Source organism: Cuculus canorus, chromosome 6 (assembly GCF_017976375.1).
Source record: "Cuculus canorus isolate bCucCan1 chromosome 6, bCucCan1.pri, whole genome shotgun sequence".
Classification (NCBI taxonomy): domain Eukaryota; kingdom Metazoa; phylum Chordata; class Aves; order Cuculiformes; family Cuculidae; genus Cuculus; species Cuculus canorus.
In genome coordinates, this window is record NC_071406.1 from 31,419,063 (window position 1) to 31,434,307 (window position 15,245).

The following is a 15,245-nucleotide window of genomic DNA, read 5'->3' on the forward strand; positions in this document are numbered from 1 at the left end:
ATAGGTTTGGGTTGGAAGGGGCCTTAAAGATCATCCAGTTCCAACCCCCTACCCTGGGCAGGGACACCTCCCACCAGACCAGGCTGCCCAAGGCCCCATCCAACCTGGCCTTGAACACCTCCAGGGATGGGGCAGCCACAGCTTCCCTGGGCAACCTGTGCCAGTGCCTCACCACCCTCAGAGTGAAGAAATTCCTCCTTATGTCCAGTCTCAATCTGCCACTCTCCAGTTTATACCCATTGCCCCTCATTCTATCATTATAAGGTCTCGTCGGAGCCTTCTCTTCTCCAGGCTGAACACCCCCAACTCTCTCAGCCTGTCCTTGTATGGGAGGTGCTCCAGCCCTCTGATCATCTTTGTAGCCCTCCTCTGGACCCATTCCAACAGGTCCATATCCTTATGAAATCCATATCCTTATCCAATACTTATGAAAGGTCTTGTATGCACTCATGTAGCCTTTAAAAGCTGGTTTGTGGCAGATTATGTTTTAGGAACTGAGCAAATGAGAGAATCCAGCTCGTAATTTCAGTTCCAGAGTGGACACTGCTGGATGGATACTGCTTAATATTATTTTAATTTGCCTACCATGTGATGAGTTCTGTAAGATATCTTTCCCTCTGACCTGTAACAACCAGGGTATCATGTAATCTGTCTTCTGAGTGTTTTATGTGCATGTCCAAAAAATAAGATCAAAAGCCACTGCAGTCGAATTTGGGGGCTGCATGCATCATGTATGTTTGAAAAAACATACAAATATAGAAGTGAAACGTAGCTTATTTTGGTGACCAGCAGCTCTGTGCCCTCCAGTGCTAGAAAACAACTTTCAGCACTCATGTGACAAATGATTCTGTTGCACTGATTTGTCCACATTTATAGCATACTTTGAAGATAGTCCAAAACAGCTGGTGGTTGATGCCCTCTTGGGCACGTTAAAAGTGATATTGCACTTCACAGGCTCAGAGACATATTTCAGGGAGAGAGTGTAAATACCAGCAGGGTTTCTGTGTTGGTATCATTTGCAGGAAGTGTTGAATCTGTTACCAGTTTACACTGTTTAATGCTGGTAGGTTGTAATCTGTTAAGTTTGATTGAAAAGCCTCTTAGAACTTTTTTTTATATTAACGGTTAAGAAACCAAAATGAAATACATCTAGGACTGGAGGTTGAATAGCATGATTAACATATTAGCAGCTCTTGTGCTAATTACCCATATTACAGTGTTTGATGGTTTCTTTATAAAAGCCTGTGTTCTAGAATCATCTGAATGAAGCAATAGAAGAAAGGATTTTTTGTAAACGCTGTGTTTACGCCCCTTGAAGTTAGAAAAGAAAAACTTGAAAATGTGACTCCCTGAGGCTGCAAATTACAGAAACCAAATAAAAGTAGATGAATTTCAGAAGTTATATTCATGATTACTAGCAATTCTGTTAACTTTAAAGACACAGACCTGACTGGTAATATTTTCTTTATTTATATTTAAAGGTTGAATCAAGGTGCACAAGCTTGTTTTGGGCTGCTGTAGACAATTAGAGAATCCTGTACAATGGTGTACAAGAACCTTTGTAGACTAAGAGGTCCTTGTATGTGGTTCCAAATCGTTACACAGAGATCCCTTTCAGAAGGGTCTGGTGGTGTACTGTCGATGCACATTGCATTACAAAGTCTGATGTCCAGAAGGATATGAATTATGTCGCTGCAACAGTTAAAGTGGAAAATGTTTCTGAAAGCAGGGATGAGGACTTTCCTCATTTTACATTTGATTTAATGTACCTGTAAACAGGATATCAGAGTAAACACAGTGCTTTTGCAAGGTCTGGTGGAACGTGATGACAAAAGTTGAGGATTACTGGGAGGAAGTGTGTTTTTTCAGACCTTGAATTTTGTTCTTTTACAGGTTGAGGTTGCACTTCTAATTATAAACAAAAATACACAGAAAAATAAACAGTATATACAAATTCATTGCTCTTTAACACTAATGCTTGCAGTTATTGATGATGTTTTATAACTGGACACTCTGTGGTTTTGCAGGACGCCGAGAAACGAACTCCTCTTCATGTTGCATCATTCCTGGGGGATGCAGACATTATTGAGCTTCTGATTTTGTCAGGTAAGGTAGTGTCTCTCACTGTTATTTGCTAGTAAATTAGCTAATTTTAAAGGTACAAGGAGTATCCAGCAAAGAATGTATGAGTGAGCTTTCTGAGTTTCATAGAACTGGTTGGAGTTGTGGCAAGCCTAGAAGAGAGACTTAAATTTGGTGTTACAATTATAAAACGTGCACTGTGACTGAGCAGAATTAATAAACAAAGCAACTGTTTTTTTAAAACACCTAAAGAATTCAAACTGACAATATTTGTGGATTCAGAAACTTGCTGAAGTGCACATTTAAAATGTGGGCTCGAGTCCTGGAGTGCAAGTTAAGAATTCCTGTTAAGCAAAAATTATTGCAGAATAACAGCGAAAAAGTTATGAATGAGTTTGAATGAATTGTAAGTGGTATTTACATTAGAAACATGATTCTGAGAGTCAGGAAGTTTATTTGGAGAATAGAAACTGTGCAGTAGATTGTATCTAAACAAAACATCAAAAAATATTGCCAAACCATTGTAGTGACAAACCCCATGCTTTGTTCTGACATATTGTGATCGTAAAGGAGACATCTCTCCAGAAGTACACATAATTCATGGCGAATTCCTGGATGTGCTTGCAGATTTCAAAGGCAGTGTTTTTCTAAACTAGGGAACTGTAAAGGTAAAGCTTTTATGGGGGTTTGAGAATGTGGGATTGAAATGAATCTTACTGTACAAACCTCTAACCCCTTGCAAGCAACCTTGCTGTGTGATGTGTTTCACAATTATTAGAATGCTTCTTCAAGTGAGTTGCATATTTTTTAAGAAAGTTAATTAAGAACCATCAGTCCTGTGATTGCAAGGCACCTTTCTTCTAATTTCCAGCCTTGGATCCTAGAATAATTCAAGCTCAAAGGTATTTCTAGAGGTTACCTGATTTGGCTCCCTGCTTAGACCACCAGGCAATTTCAGAGTTAGATCAGGCTGCTAACAGGCACGTGCCAACCACACAGGTACTTCTTTGGATTGCTAGCTTAATCTCACCTAGATAAGACAGAATTTGTTTTACTGTAGCAATGTGCTTCCTCACTTTTTTGAGGGCATTTTGGGTTGTCTTATTGCTTAATGAGACTAACTAGTTGGACATACATCATGTATCAGTTCTTTCTACTCTAACCCTGATGCCAGCAGAATGATTTAAATGAACATTCCTTTGCTGACAGGTTATACTTGGGTAGGTTTTCAATATGCTAAAAGCAAATATTATTTTCTTCCCTGTGATGCAAGACTTAATAAACATCATCTGTGCATGTGTTCTTGCGCTGTGTGTTGTTTGTCACATCATGTTGTTCTATTGTGGTGTGGGAAGATTGCAGGAGCAATACCTTTTTCGGGTTTTGCAGGTGAGAGCACAGGCAATATCCACATCCAGAGAAAGGTGAAGATCTTCTGCCCATTTCTCCCCTGAATCTCAATGGCATCAAAAACATCCTGGTGAACCTTGTTGTTTTCTATCACATTCCTAATGAAGAAAGGAGACTTTCTAGTGTTCTTCTGGGACGCTTGGTTCCAGCAGCTCACTACCAAAATGGGCTATAGGGTTTGTGTGCTCAACAGCATAAAGTGTAGGTGGTATATCTTGGATGTTTTTTACATATCCAAGTAAGTGTGAAAAACTTCTAATGTGGGCTTTTAAAAATTAGGCTTTGTGTCAGCGAGACTGTGCTGGGGTTCAATCTGCAGGAACTGCATGGATCTTTCCCAGGTCACTCAGCATGAGACAAAATTAATCGTGCATTGCATATTCTACCTACTCATTGTCCTTTAATCTCTGAAGTATCATTATTCACGATGAGTATCAGTACTCTTATCCAAGAGAAGGTTTGGAAGTTTATGAGGTTTGGAAGAGCAGATTTAGGAGTTATTATAAATGCCTCTTTGTTATTGTGATCTCTCTGTGAACTAGGCTCGGAAGACAACAGCAACATCTCCCCTTTGCTTCACCTCTCTATTCAGTAAACTCCATTAGTAGAAGTTCATCATAAAAGATTAGTCTGATCGTGAAGTTTAGTTACGTAAGCAGAAAAACTTTGTTGTCTGACTTCACCTAAAAGGATGTCCTCACGGAGAGGAAGCACAAAAATGCTTGCTGTTGTCATCAAACAGTAGTATTCTCAGCATGAGCAGAAGCTAGGAGGAGTAGCAACCCACTGCATTTTGTGCAGGGCTCAGGAGAGAAAGTAAATGAAATATGCACATTTTGAGATTTGTGGCCCATGGACTTGTGGCAGCACAAATAAATATAGTGTCTAATGAATAAAACTTCTGCCCAGGTGGTTGGAGACAGACCAGAAATAGCTTTCTAGGTGCCACTGAAATGGAGTCTGTTTGGAATGGATACAAGAGAGAGTGCCAGATCCCTCAACTGGTATGAGTCACTGGCCCGAAATGTCAGAGCTAGGTAGATTTACACCAGCTCGAAGGTCTAATCCATAATCATGGGAAAATGGGCTGTGTGGTTTTGTTTTTCCAGGCTGCATGAAAGCAGGGAGCATTGAGCACTTCTCTTTCATGTCCTTCCTGTCAAGAAGGAGAAGGACCAGGGTAACCATGTCACATAAATGAAGCTCTTTATGGTGACACAGTCATAGAAGTGCAAGAAGGACTGCTTGGGCACATACAAGCTCCATTCTCATTTGTGCCAGTGCCTCTCACGCTCCTGGACTTCGAGCTGGTGCCCGAGGACATGATGTTTGAGCTCAGCCCCTTACCTCTTGTTATCCACCAAGGAGCTGGCGATCTCAGCAATATCACTATGCCTTACTATTTCAGAAGGCAGTGATCTTCTTGGCAAGAAGTTTATGTACTGGGGCTATGCATACAGTATTGGCATCTGTCCTTCATGAACTGCACAATAACTGAGGAAAAAGACAAACCCCAGCATGCTTGAGAAAGGTTCCTGGTAAGCTCTGCCACACAGATTTGGAAGTGACACTGTCACATGCGCAGCAAGTTCTGGGTCATCCCTGTGTGTAGACAGCAGGGGAAGGTGTAAGTTGAACACGCATTCAGGGCTTCCTCTTTTATGGCAGGCTAGAGAATAGGGAGCCTTCTCTCTGCCTTTCCCATGGCTTTGAGACTCCTGCCCTTGGAGATTAGGAGTATACCCTTTGGGTGAAAGTTTGGAGCATGGCCCAGGACTATCTTCTCTCTCCTTCATGGGGGATTGAAGACCTGTGTGCTCCCACCTGATGGAATCTCCAGGCCATTTCCTTGTCTAGCAAGTGACTCAGACTTGCCTCCCAGGAGATCCTGTCTAACCTCTCATTTATGCCATGTAGGTGTTCGATTCCTGTGTTCACACCTAGCACAGTGTTGTGCTGCTCTCCTGTTGTGGAATCCAGATCCATCTATCAGGTGGTGCTGCTCTACTCTTGCACTTTATTTGTGCTGATCTTGGCTTTGTATTCTTTTTCTCTGTGTGCGAGTGAGGTGGAGGGACAGTCCTTATATTTTAATGTGTATTTTGCTGTGTGTCTTGTAGCGGGAGTTGGAATGGTGCACGTTAATAATGTCTTTAATATGTTAAAAGTAGAGTTTCCTTCTTCCAATGACCTTTCCTAATTTCAGAGATTTAGACTGCAGAATCTAGTTTTATTAGAGATGTGGATTTGGCAGATGTGCTGGGTGGAAAATTGTACTTTCTTTAGGATAAAGAGATGTTAACTTTATTCATGAAAGCCAGCATCAAGTTGTTTATTTCAGATCTCAAAAGAACAGGGGCAATTTCAGATTTATTTCCTCTCCTGGCAGAAAAATTTGAGAGTTAAGGCTAGCAAAGATTATGGACCAGCTGTATTAAAGGAGAGTGGATTACAGAAAGTTTCCTCTCTGTTGATTTTATCTGTAACATCTTACATTATGTTGTCTATCTCGGCCGCACAAAACAAATTCAACAGTCAGGCCTTTCCTTCAGGCCGATAGGTATGAGGCTGAAAAAAGGCTTTTCTCTGGAGAGGGTTTTTTTAAGTGTCTGTTTTATGGGGTGGGTGGGTGCTGTGGCTACCTGAAAGGAAGTTAAGGGAAGTCTGTAAAGCAGCTTATCTTTTCAAGGAATACCGTACTATAAAGGACACCATATACGTGAATTTGAGTGTTTTATTAGCTCTCTTTGTCCTTATAAATAAACAGATTAATTCATGGAGTATTGTAGGATGTGCACTTAAACATGGTTAAGATACTTGGCCCAGGATGAAGAGAAGGACACTGAATTTCTGGGTGAATTTGAGGAAGTGTTGTGGGATAGACTTGATAATTTAAGCTTCTGAATTTGGGGCACAGATCATTTTAGGTGCCTTAGAGTGGGATATCTGTCTTAGCCGGTGCTTTCAAGGAGCTGTCTTCTGGACTGTCACAGCTTGAACACTCAAGTTTGTGAAGTGTTTGTGAAGACTTTTGAAAACGTGAGCATTGTTTCCCAAGTGCCTCCGCTTGGTCTCCTTTGAAATGGCAGATATTTTCTGTCCCTGAAGGGGTGCATCAGCGCTGTTGAAGTTTTTTCATTGTCATTAACCATTGCCTGCAAGGAACTGCTGGGAACCTATAACCTGAATTTTGGTGAAGGAAATGAGTGGTACGGAGGGAAACATTTGAAATGTCTCTTCAGAAACTGTGCACCTCAGTTAAGTGACAACAGTGGTTGCCGTAACAGGCAACTGCTCTTTAAAAACAGGTATCACAAATGTATCCAGCTGACGCATTGAATTAGATATGTAAGAGCAATTTCACTTTGTCAAATAAAGAGCCCCAGAGCACAAAGAGGTAAAAGGATGTTGAAAATAGCTGAGGAAGAAGGCTGATAGCTTGCTGTGTATTATTTTATTTATGCTGTACCGTTTTGCTTTCATTATTTTCTTTAGCTGTTTTCTTGGCAACTATTGCAGTTTCTCAAAGGGTAAGCAGATGAGTGAAAGGCATGAATAGCTACTGATGGAGACACTTCCCTAGGTTTTCTAATCATCTTTGTATTCACCAGGGCCACTGGAGTTGTTGAATGCTGAGGAATTATATGTTTGCCCCACACATAGGTCTTTCTGATTTGCAACCATCTGCTCACAGGAGTTAGTGAATGGGTAGAAATAAACCAAAGGAAACCTTAGGTAAGAACAGAAGGCAAAAAAGATGACAAATACAAAATAAATTTCCAAACCTCAAAAGAAGTATTTGGTGGCAATCATTAGGAATTCATCAAGGCAATTAGCAGCCCCAAAATCCTGACTTGGCCAGGCCAAGGTGTAAGGTGCCTTGGAGTCCCGCCTGTCAGTTTCCTGATGGTGGAGAAGGCTTTAGCCTCTCCAGAGCCTCAGGCAGTGTAGGCAAAGGGCAGGATACTAAAGTGTGGCAATCTTAACAGGTCCTCCTGGAGACAGAAGAAGCTAACAGCTTCCTTGCCCAGATGGATTCATTAGCAAACTCTTTGAAACTGTTGTGTTTTACCAGTGGGCAGGTTGTACCACTGGCTGTCAGGTTCAGAGGTGAATTCAGAATCAGGATTCCCTGAAATTGTTGCATGAACTATTTAGGGTTTTTTTTATGAACTATTTAGTTTCTTTTTCTTGCAGCCAAAAAAATTTATCCCAGCTTCTGGAAATATGAAAGAACTTGTCTCTTCTCTTGATTATCTACCACAATTCCCAGTAACCACTGTGATTCAGAGGCAAGCACCATAATACTGCTGAGAAATGGTTCTCAAAAAGTACTTCTGATTCAGAGAGTGTGATTTATTAATTACAGGCTTTTGTATGCACTTAAGTTACGGTGCAGAATGAAGCTTAAGAATCTCTTTGTTCATGAAGTTCAGAGGCTTATCCAGGCAAAGTGCATGACGCTTGCGCTTCTCTAACATTCTTTTGCATGTGCCAGTCTTTTGAGGCTACCAGCAGAGCTGAGAGCTTCAACATTTTCAAGTTAAGACCTTTTTAAAATGAATTTCTCTAGTCCTTTTCACTTGGTTTTCTTTCTTGGGTACTGCATCAATGAATAGCTTTAATATTTCTTTCAAACAAATCTGGTTTATCACACAAATGTATAGAATCCTTACTTTTTCTCTGCAGTCAGCCAGCACTGCTGTAGTTGTTAAATAGTCTTCCTTTTTCCTTTATTCTGGCAAAGCCACCTCAAGCCCATCCTCTTGAGCAGCTGTCTTTGTCAGAGTGCACATTAGCACTGAACTGCACAGAAGGCAAACCAGATAGTCTCCGTGCTTCTTCTTCTGATGTTTGCTGAATAATACCCACAGAAGCTGAGGTAGTAAGTGCACGGTTTCCTCCTCAACCTGAGCATTTCCCAGTCCTGTTTTCTTGCTCCCAGCAAGATTTCCAAAGCAGGGAAGTGGTTATATCTTTTAGTGGTCTGCCTGATGGATCAGGAAACAAGACATAGTTGTTCAGGCTGGTTCCCTTTTTGTGTCTGCAGACAACTGCAGTCCTCTGAGCAAAAGGTCACTTTTTTCTACCCAACTGTATCAGTTGATCTAAAAAAGTGCATATATATAGACATACATGTACATACATACATGTGTAATCCCCTACAATAAATCTTGCTTCTTTTGTGCCCTGTAAACAAAGATATTCCTAATAATAGTCTGACCTCTCCAGTTTCATCATTCTGTATCAACTTCACCTCCTATCTGTGTGGGACCTGCAAATGCATTTCTAAGGTGAACAGGGTGCCAGGAGAGGTATGGGGAGCCCTGAGAATACCACATACAGGTCAGCTCTTGTTAGTACAGACCACTTGGGCAAGGCTTTCAGCACCCAAGGCATGGATGTAACCTCTGCTGTTTACTTGCAGGTGCTCGTGTTAATGCCAAGGACAATATGTGGCTGACTCCTCTCCATCGAGCAGTTGCTTCAAGAAGTGAAGTGAGTAAGATTTGATTACCCTGCTTTTGCACATAAACTACATGGTCGGGGAATAGGCAAACCATTGGGAGCTGTAGTAGGTAGTACAGTGACACAAATCTTTTGTATGCAGGGCCTGTAGCATTGCAGCTGGAGGCCAGCTTTTACAAGTTATTTACAGCTGCTTTTGAGCCTTAATGTGGTTGATTTTCACCTAGTGGAATGCTTTATGTTATGGTAGCAAGTCTTATTGAGCGACCATCAGCTGTAGTGGGTACCCAGGTCTGAAGTAGGGTGGAGTCCCTGGTGGTCTACAGTGGCCACATCATCTTGCAAGTGGTGAAATAAAGAGGAATAAATACATACGGATGAGTGCACGCCGTGCATGTGCCAGAAGGGAGTGGATGTGTATGTGATCCAACACATATTAACACATAGTTTGTTTTGGTTAATTGCATTTCAAGGCATCCATTAGGTTTTCTGTTAATGCATTTGATTCATGCGTAAAGGAGGGTTAGCCCATATTTCTTCCTCTTGACAACTAGAAATCTTCTGGCATCATGTTGTACCTCTGTTGCTATCTCAAAAAGGAGCAGCAATAACTATCGGGAATGCAGCTCAGGCGTGACTGTGTTTTCAGCTGCACAATTATTCTTGGCTTTCCATTTTGGACCTCTGTGTATACTTTTATCCTCCTAATACTTAGTTAACAGTGAGCTCAACTGCAGACCGAACTGGCTGCTGGGGACAGGGGGAAGGGTTATAAAAGAGACAGAGGGTGGCTATCTTCCAGGGACTGATGGACTTGAATCACCTCCGTAACAGTCCCAGCACTTGCCAGGCCTGCAGGCAGGAATCCCGGGCTTGCTTCTGAACTCGGGCATTGTTTGGCTTCTGGCTGAGGTTCCCAGCTGCTGGCATCCGCAGAAACATGCTGAAAAGAATATCTGATAGAATATGAATGCTGTTATGAGGCAGCATACAAAAAGCCATGTTGGAAAACAAAGGTCAGACTTAAACCTTAAAAAACAGCCACAATCTTTCTGATTGCATGTGCTTGGTTTCTTTTTTTGGACGTGTCAGAGTACGTGATTTTTATTGCCAGTGACAGCCCTAACAGAAAATGTGTGGATTTGTGTCTCATCTTTAACTCTTTGTCAGCTGAAGGCCAGTTCTACAATGAGAAACTGTCTTCCATTGTGCTAGCAGTTCTGGTACCTCAAAGCAAACACCCAGGTGCGACAGCGAGGAAGCAGGGGAGGGCACCAGCCTTTGATGCCTTCTTATGGTCTGCTATATATTTTATAAACACACATAGCTTTCTTATCCTGGTCTTTTTTCTTTGTTATTTATATGATAATACTTTTGGTAGTTTTGGTAATTTTGAAATTACTTTTGGTAATTTTGAAACAAGTTTCAGCATTTTGAGGCTCTTCCAATGCTGCTTTACCTTTATTATGCAAGCTGATAAATGTGCAGCTTTGGTGTAATAGGATGAAACTGATAGTGATAGTAAGTGAATTCAGAGATCACATTGATAGTAGCAGATGAGTTCACGATCCAGAATTTGACCAATAGGACTTGAAGTTCCTGTGAGCACTGTTGCTTTTAGAATGATCACCTACAAGTTTTAAGTTTTGTTATCAATCTTTAACTTACTCAATGATTTTTTCAAGTGGGCCTTAGGGATTTAAATGTTTATTTACAAATCAACAGCCCTCAGGTGTGTCTGTGTCTGTTAATGAATGTATCAACTTTCAGCCTTATATGCTTAGTAGAGGTAAAGAGATTTCACTCTGATAACTTGGGATAAGTAGAGAATCTGAATGCAGAGGCTTACGCCGTAGCTGTGAACTGCATGTGTGTGTGGACATTATGTTAACAAAAAAGTATAATTCGTGCTCTTAAAATAAGGATCTTAATGTTTTGATCTCAAATCTGATAGAGCAGCAGATTTACAGGCATGAACAAAAATGTGGGGTTTTTTTTTTTGGTTTTTTTTTTTTTTTTTTATGAAAGACTGAATATTTTTAGCTTAGATTTTTCAGCCCTTACTATTTACTTCTAAAAATTCTCCTTTAACTTCTTTCAGTAAGAGTCAAAGTGCACTAATTTTCCTGCTGGCTTCATGTCTCAGCTAGTCAGAGGTCCACAGGGAATTACATTTAAATGACTTCTAAAATCTTAGGCCTGTGGTTTAAAAAAGAAAATCCTGTTGAGACATCAACAGTGATATATCATTATTGGTGTTGTAAGAGGTGCAATGTCACCAACTGAATGAATCTCTTGGACAGGCTGGGAGATGGCTGTTGAAAATGAAATCACTGAGATCATTTGAGGACAAAGAAATAAAACTTGTAGTGGATGTACTGTTGATACCAACTGCAGGCATTCTCCTATGCTGTTCTAGGTACAAAAACGCTATTTATGGCTCTATGTATTTGTTATTCATTAATGCAAGTTTGGCTGGGCTGACCAGAAAACTTTTCAGTTGATGTGAAAAAGATTAAGGTACATTATAGGACCGGGGCTGTCCTACTTCCCAGCTGCGAGTTGTAAGGAACAAACGAGGCTACTTTAATACTGCTGTGTCCCAGCAGTTCCTTTGTGTTTTGTTTGTTTGTGGGGGAAAAAAGGAGAAACAAACTGTGATTTTGAGAGAGACTCTTTTTTTTTTTTCTTTTTCCTTGCATCTGTCTTGCTTAATGGCAGATGCATGAGTAGAGGCAGAAGAGAACTGATTGTGAATTCTCTAGTGAGATAATCTCTCAAGACAGAACAGTACTTTTTCTAGCTGGGAAATATTCACTTTTAACCAACAAAATTAACCTTAAAAGATGTTGCATGTTCTCAGGCTGACAGAATGGATGTTGCAGTGAAGACCCTTGGCCTGTGCTTGCCCCTCAGGGAGGGAAGGAATGCTAGTGTTAACTTGAGGACACCAGCATCAACCCTTGCTTTTGATTCTCACATTCTTGCAAAGCTAAAATTTTGTTTTCACATATTGTTTTTCATTTCCTCCTTTTTCTTGTTTATAAATAAAACTTACAGCAATTTGCTATGGTTTCATTGTCCAAAATCATGTGCTTTTTGTTTTGTAAAAGATTTCTGTAACAGTGAGCCCAAGTAAGTCCATTAGTTTATCCAGTGAGAGCACAGTTATGATGACCGAGTTACTGAAGGTCAATTAACCGAATAGGTTGGGCTCTCTACATAGGCATAGGGAGGTTACTTATATATAGTTATTCTCTTTCCCTCCTCATGGCTGTGTCTCATATGCAGAATTAATGTGCATAGGTAGTGTGATTGAGCTGACAAGAACGCGGGCCCTGTATTTATTCAGCTGCCCGGTTATGAGAGTGACTGTGTTGCTGTTGCAGGAAGCAGTCCAAGTATTGATTAAGCACTCGGCCGATGTCAATGCTCGGGACAAGAACTGGCAGACACCCTTGCACGTGGCGGCTGCAAACAAGGCAGTGAAGTGTGCGGAAGTCATCATCCCCATGCTGAGTAGCGTCAATGTCTCTGACCGAGGGGGGCGGACAGCATTGCACCATGCAGCTCTGAATGGCCACATCGAGGTGAGATGTTTAAGACTGTAATTGATTGTTGACTGATTCATTTATTTTTCCCGTTGAAACAATTGACTTTCTGTGACTGGGTCTAGACTGAGTCTCATATTCCTGACCCCCACGATTCCTGTCATACAGCTGCTTTCTGAATTGTGCCACAGGTTTTTCACCTGCAGAAATCAGAAAGTGGCTGAAAAGTACTTGTACAGAGCCAGCATGTGAGGTGTGCATGCCGACTTGGAGAGCTGGCTGTGTCACTGTGTTCTTGGATCTCTTGAGCTTGACTGCCTGCAAAAATAAGAGTGGCAGAATGGAAAGAAGGAAAAACTGGTGGATTAATTTTGTCCTGAAGAAATGTTCAGCTGCTGAAGTTCCAGCCAGTCTGCTTTTCTAATTAGTCTTCTAGAAAATGTACTTCTGTTTTTTTTTAACTTATCTTACACGAGCAAACCCATCTAGTCTAATTTCTTTTTCTCTATGAAAAAGCACACTTTTGTATATAAAGCCCCTATATGAAGGGTTTTGCTACTGTCTTTAGATCCAGGTGAGAAGATCCTCATTTACACATTCCACACCTGAAGATCTGGATGTGGAATAAAAACTCTTTGACCAGAACAGTAGGCTTCTGTTGATCAGTTGTATAAAATTGAAAGAAGGAAGAAGAATGGTAATTCCTGTAAAACAATGATGGTGTTTGGCCTTTGAAATGCTGCATTGTGGGAAAAAGATAGTAGTGCTTGAGTCTAACCATCATAATCTAAAGCTCTTAGTTAACAGCAATGTTAACTGAGCATATGCTGTTATTAGCGGATTTCTTTACTGTGGCAAAGCAGTCTATGAGAGGAAGGCAATCATTCAGTTCTGTAATTTATGATTTTAAAATGTTTTGCTGGAAAAGATAGTTGTTGAACGTGTTTTCCATTCAGTTTCCCTTCTTTTTTCCACTGATTTTTCTAACTATTAATGTTGGCTGATTGGCAATAAGGAAAGCAGCTTTTCACTTCTTAGCCATGGTGCCTAAAATTCCAGTGTCACCCAATGTTTCTTTTCTAGGCATATTTCTCTTCCTGGTTGTTTCTCAAGCTGAATACGAAGCACGCTTGAGTAGCAGTGCCCTGTGTGCTCTCAGCCCCCTCTGTAGACACAGGATTTGTCCTGGTTACTTGTGGCCGTCACCAGTCCGTGTCATTAATGCACACAGCTTTGAATGCTGTTTGTGTATTTCACAAATTCATTGTTGAAAAGCAGGATTTCGTGATCTCAACTTTATTGGTAGAATGTTTTGTTATGAACTATGGAGTGGGTGATCTACAGCTTTGCTTTACTTGCTGTTGTTACTTCTAGATGGTGAACTTGCTCTTAGCCAAGGGGGCAAACATCAATGCTTTTGACAAAAAGGACAGAAGAGCTCTTCACTGGGCAGCATATATGGGTAAGGCTTGGGCTGGGGCTGCTTGTTTTCAATTTCCTATTCGCAAACCCACTGCGTGTTTTAAATGGGCAAGAGCAGACCTGGCCATGGAAACTGAGCATTGTATTTACCCTGAAGAGGGAAGGGTCCAGCTCATCTAAATACACTTCGTCCATTTATGTTTTTTCAGCTAATGTGAACTTGGCTGTCATTTTTTTTCTAACATGGCTAATTGTGGGTCTTTTGTGTTGATTTTTTAATTTTGGTCTCTTTATCCTGACTCTAATTCCAGTCTGAAGTATATTTGGGCTTGAAAACCTCCAAATTATATTTGTTTCAGTGTTTGTTAAAAACTACTTTCTATAAAATGCAGATAAATATGATAATAAATTTTGCTGTTTATAAGTAGCTAAGTTATGATAATGTTAAGAAGAGGTTCATCAATTTTCTTCCTGTTAGGAAGAAATTGTCATTTTTTATTACAGAATGGACAAGAGCAACTGGTTTGTCTATTCACATCATCATCAGTGTTACCAAATAGGGCTTAATGAAATCAATTTACCTCATCATTCCTGTCCAAGTTAAAGGAAAATCTCCTACGGTGGGGCATCAGAATTTTAAAATACTAGAACAAGATTGCCTGTGGTAGTGGTCACACTTGTTTAAGAGCTTTTGTTGGCCAAGCATTGTGTTTCAGATCATAATTTGTAAGGTATTGTGTGCCCTCGGCCAGGAACTCTTTCATCTGACTTGTTAAAATCTTGATTATAATCCTGGCACTTTTGGAAATGAGATAATAGGAGATTTCAAACGGTGAGAAAAGCGTATTGTGCGTTTTTTTTATATACACAGGCAGATGGAAGGACTCTTGCCAACGAATGTGTTCTGGCTTTTGAGCTAGCGAGCTTTGAACTCCACTCTGTAGCAGTGAAAGTCTTTTACTTTGTGCTGTGCAACTCCACATCTCCTTTGCTCTTAATTCTTTTCAGAAATTCGTTGTGTACTTTTCAAAATATTTAGATAACATTTAAGGCCTAAATTAGCAATGGAATTTAGGAGTCTATAGTGTAATTTTGGCAGAATTTAGGTAGTGTGATCTCAGCGTCTTATCTTGTAAATGCTCATGTAGTTTCTTGAATGCTTGAATATCTTTGGCACTTTGAGCTTTGTCTGTAACATTTCCTAGGCCTTGCACGTGACCAGACCTGCCTCTGTCATGAAAGTACTGTACAGCTCAGATGGTGCACCACTTTATATCATGTTTGACATAATAAATTTTTAATTCTAAGAAA

At 40.6% G+C, this 15,245-nt stretch overlaps 1 protein-coding gene across 14 annotated transcripts in view; it reads left to right on the forward strand.

The window, feature by feature from the left end:
* Positions 1-15,245, forward strand: part of ANKRD44 (ankyrin repeat domain 44) — a 135,209-nt gene that overhangs the window by 68,222 nt on the left and 51,742 nt on the right. For all 14 annotated transcript variants that reach the window (XM_054070449.1, XM_054070444.1, XM_054070452.1 and 11 more), the window contains exons 3-6: positions 2,028-2,106; positions 8,921-8,991; positions 12,351-12,551; positions 13,887-13,974. In XM_054070449.1, coding sequence (XP_053926424.1) covers positions 2,028-2,106; positions 8,921-8,991; positions 12,351-12,551; positions 13,887-13,974 — 439 coding nt within the window. The remainder of the gene's footprint in view (positions 1-2,027; positions 2,107-8,920; positions 8,992-12,350; positions 12,552-13,886; positions 13,975-15,245) is intronic.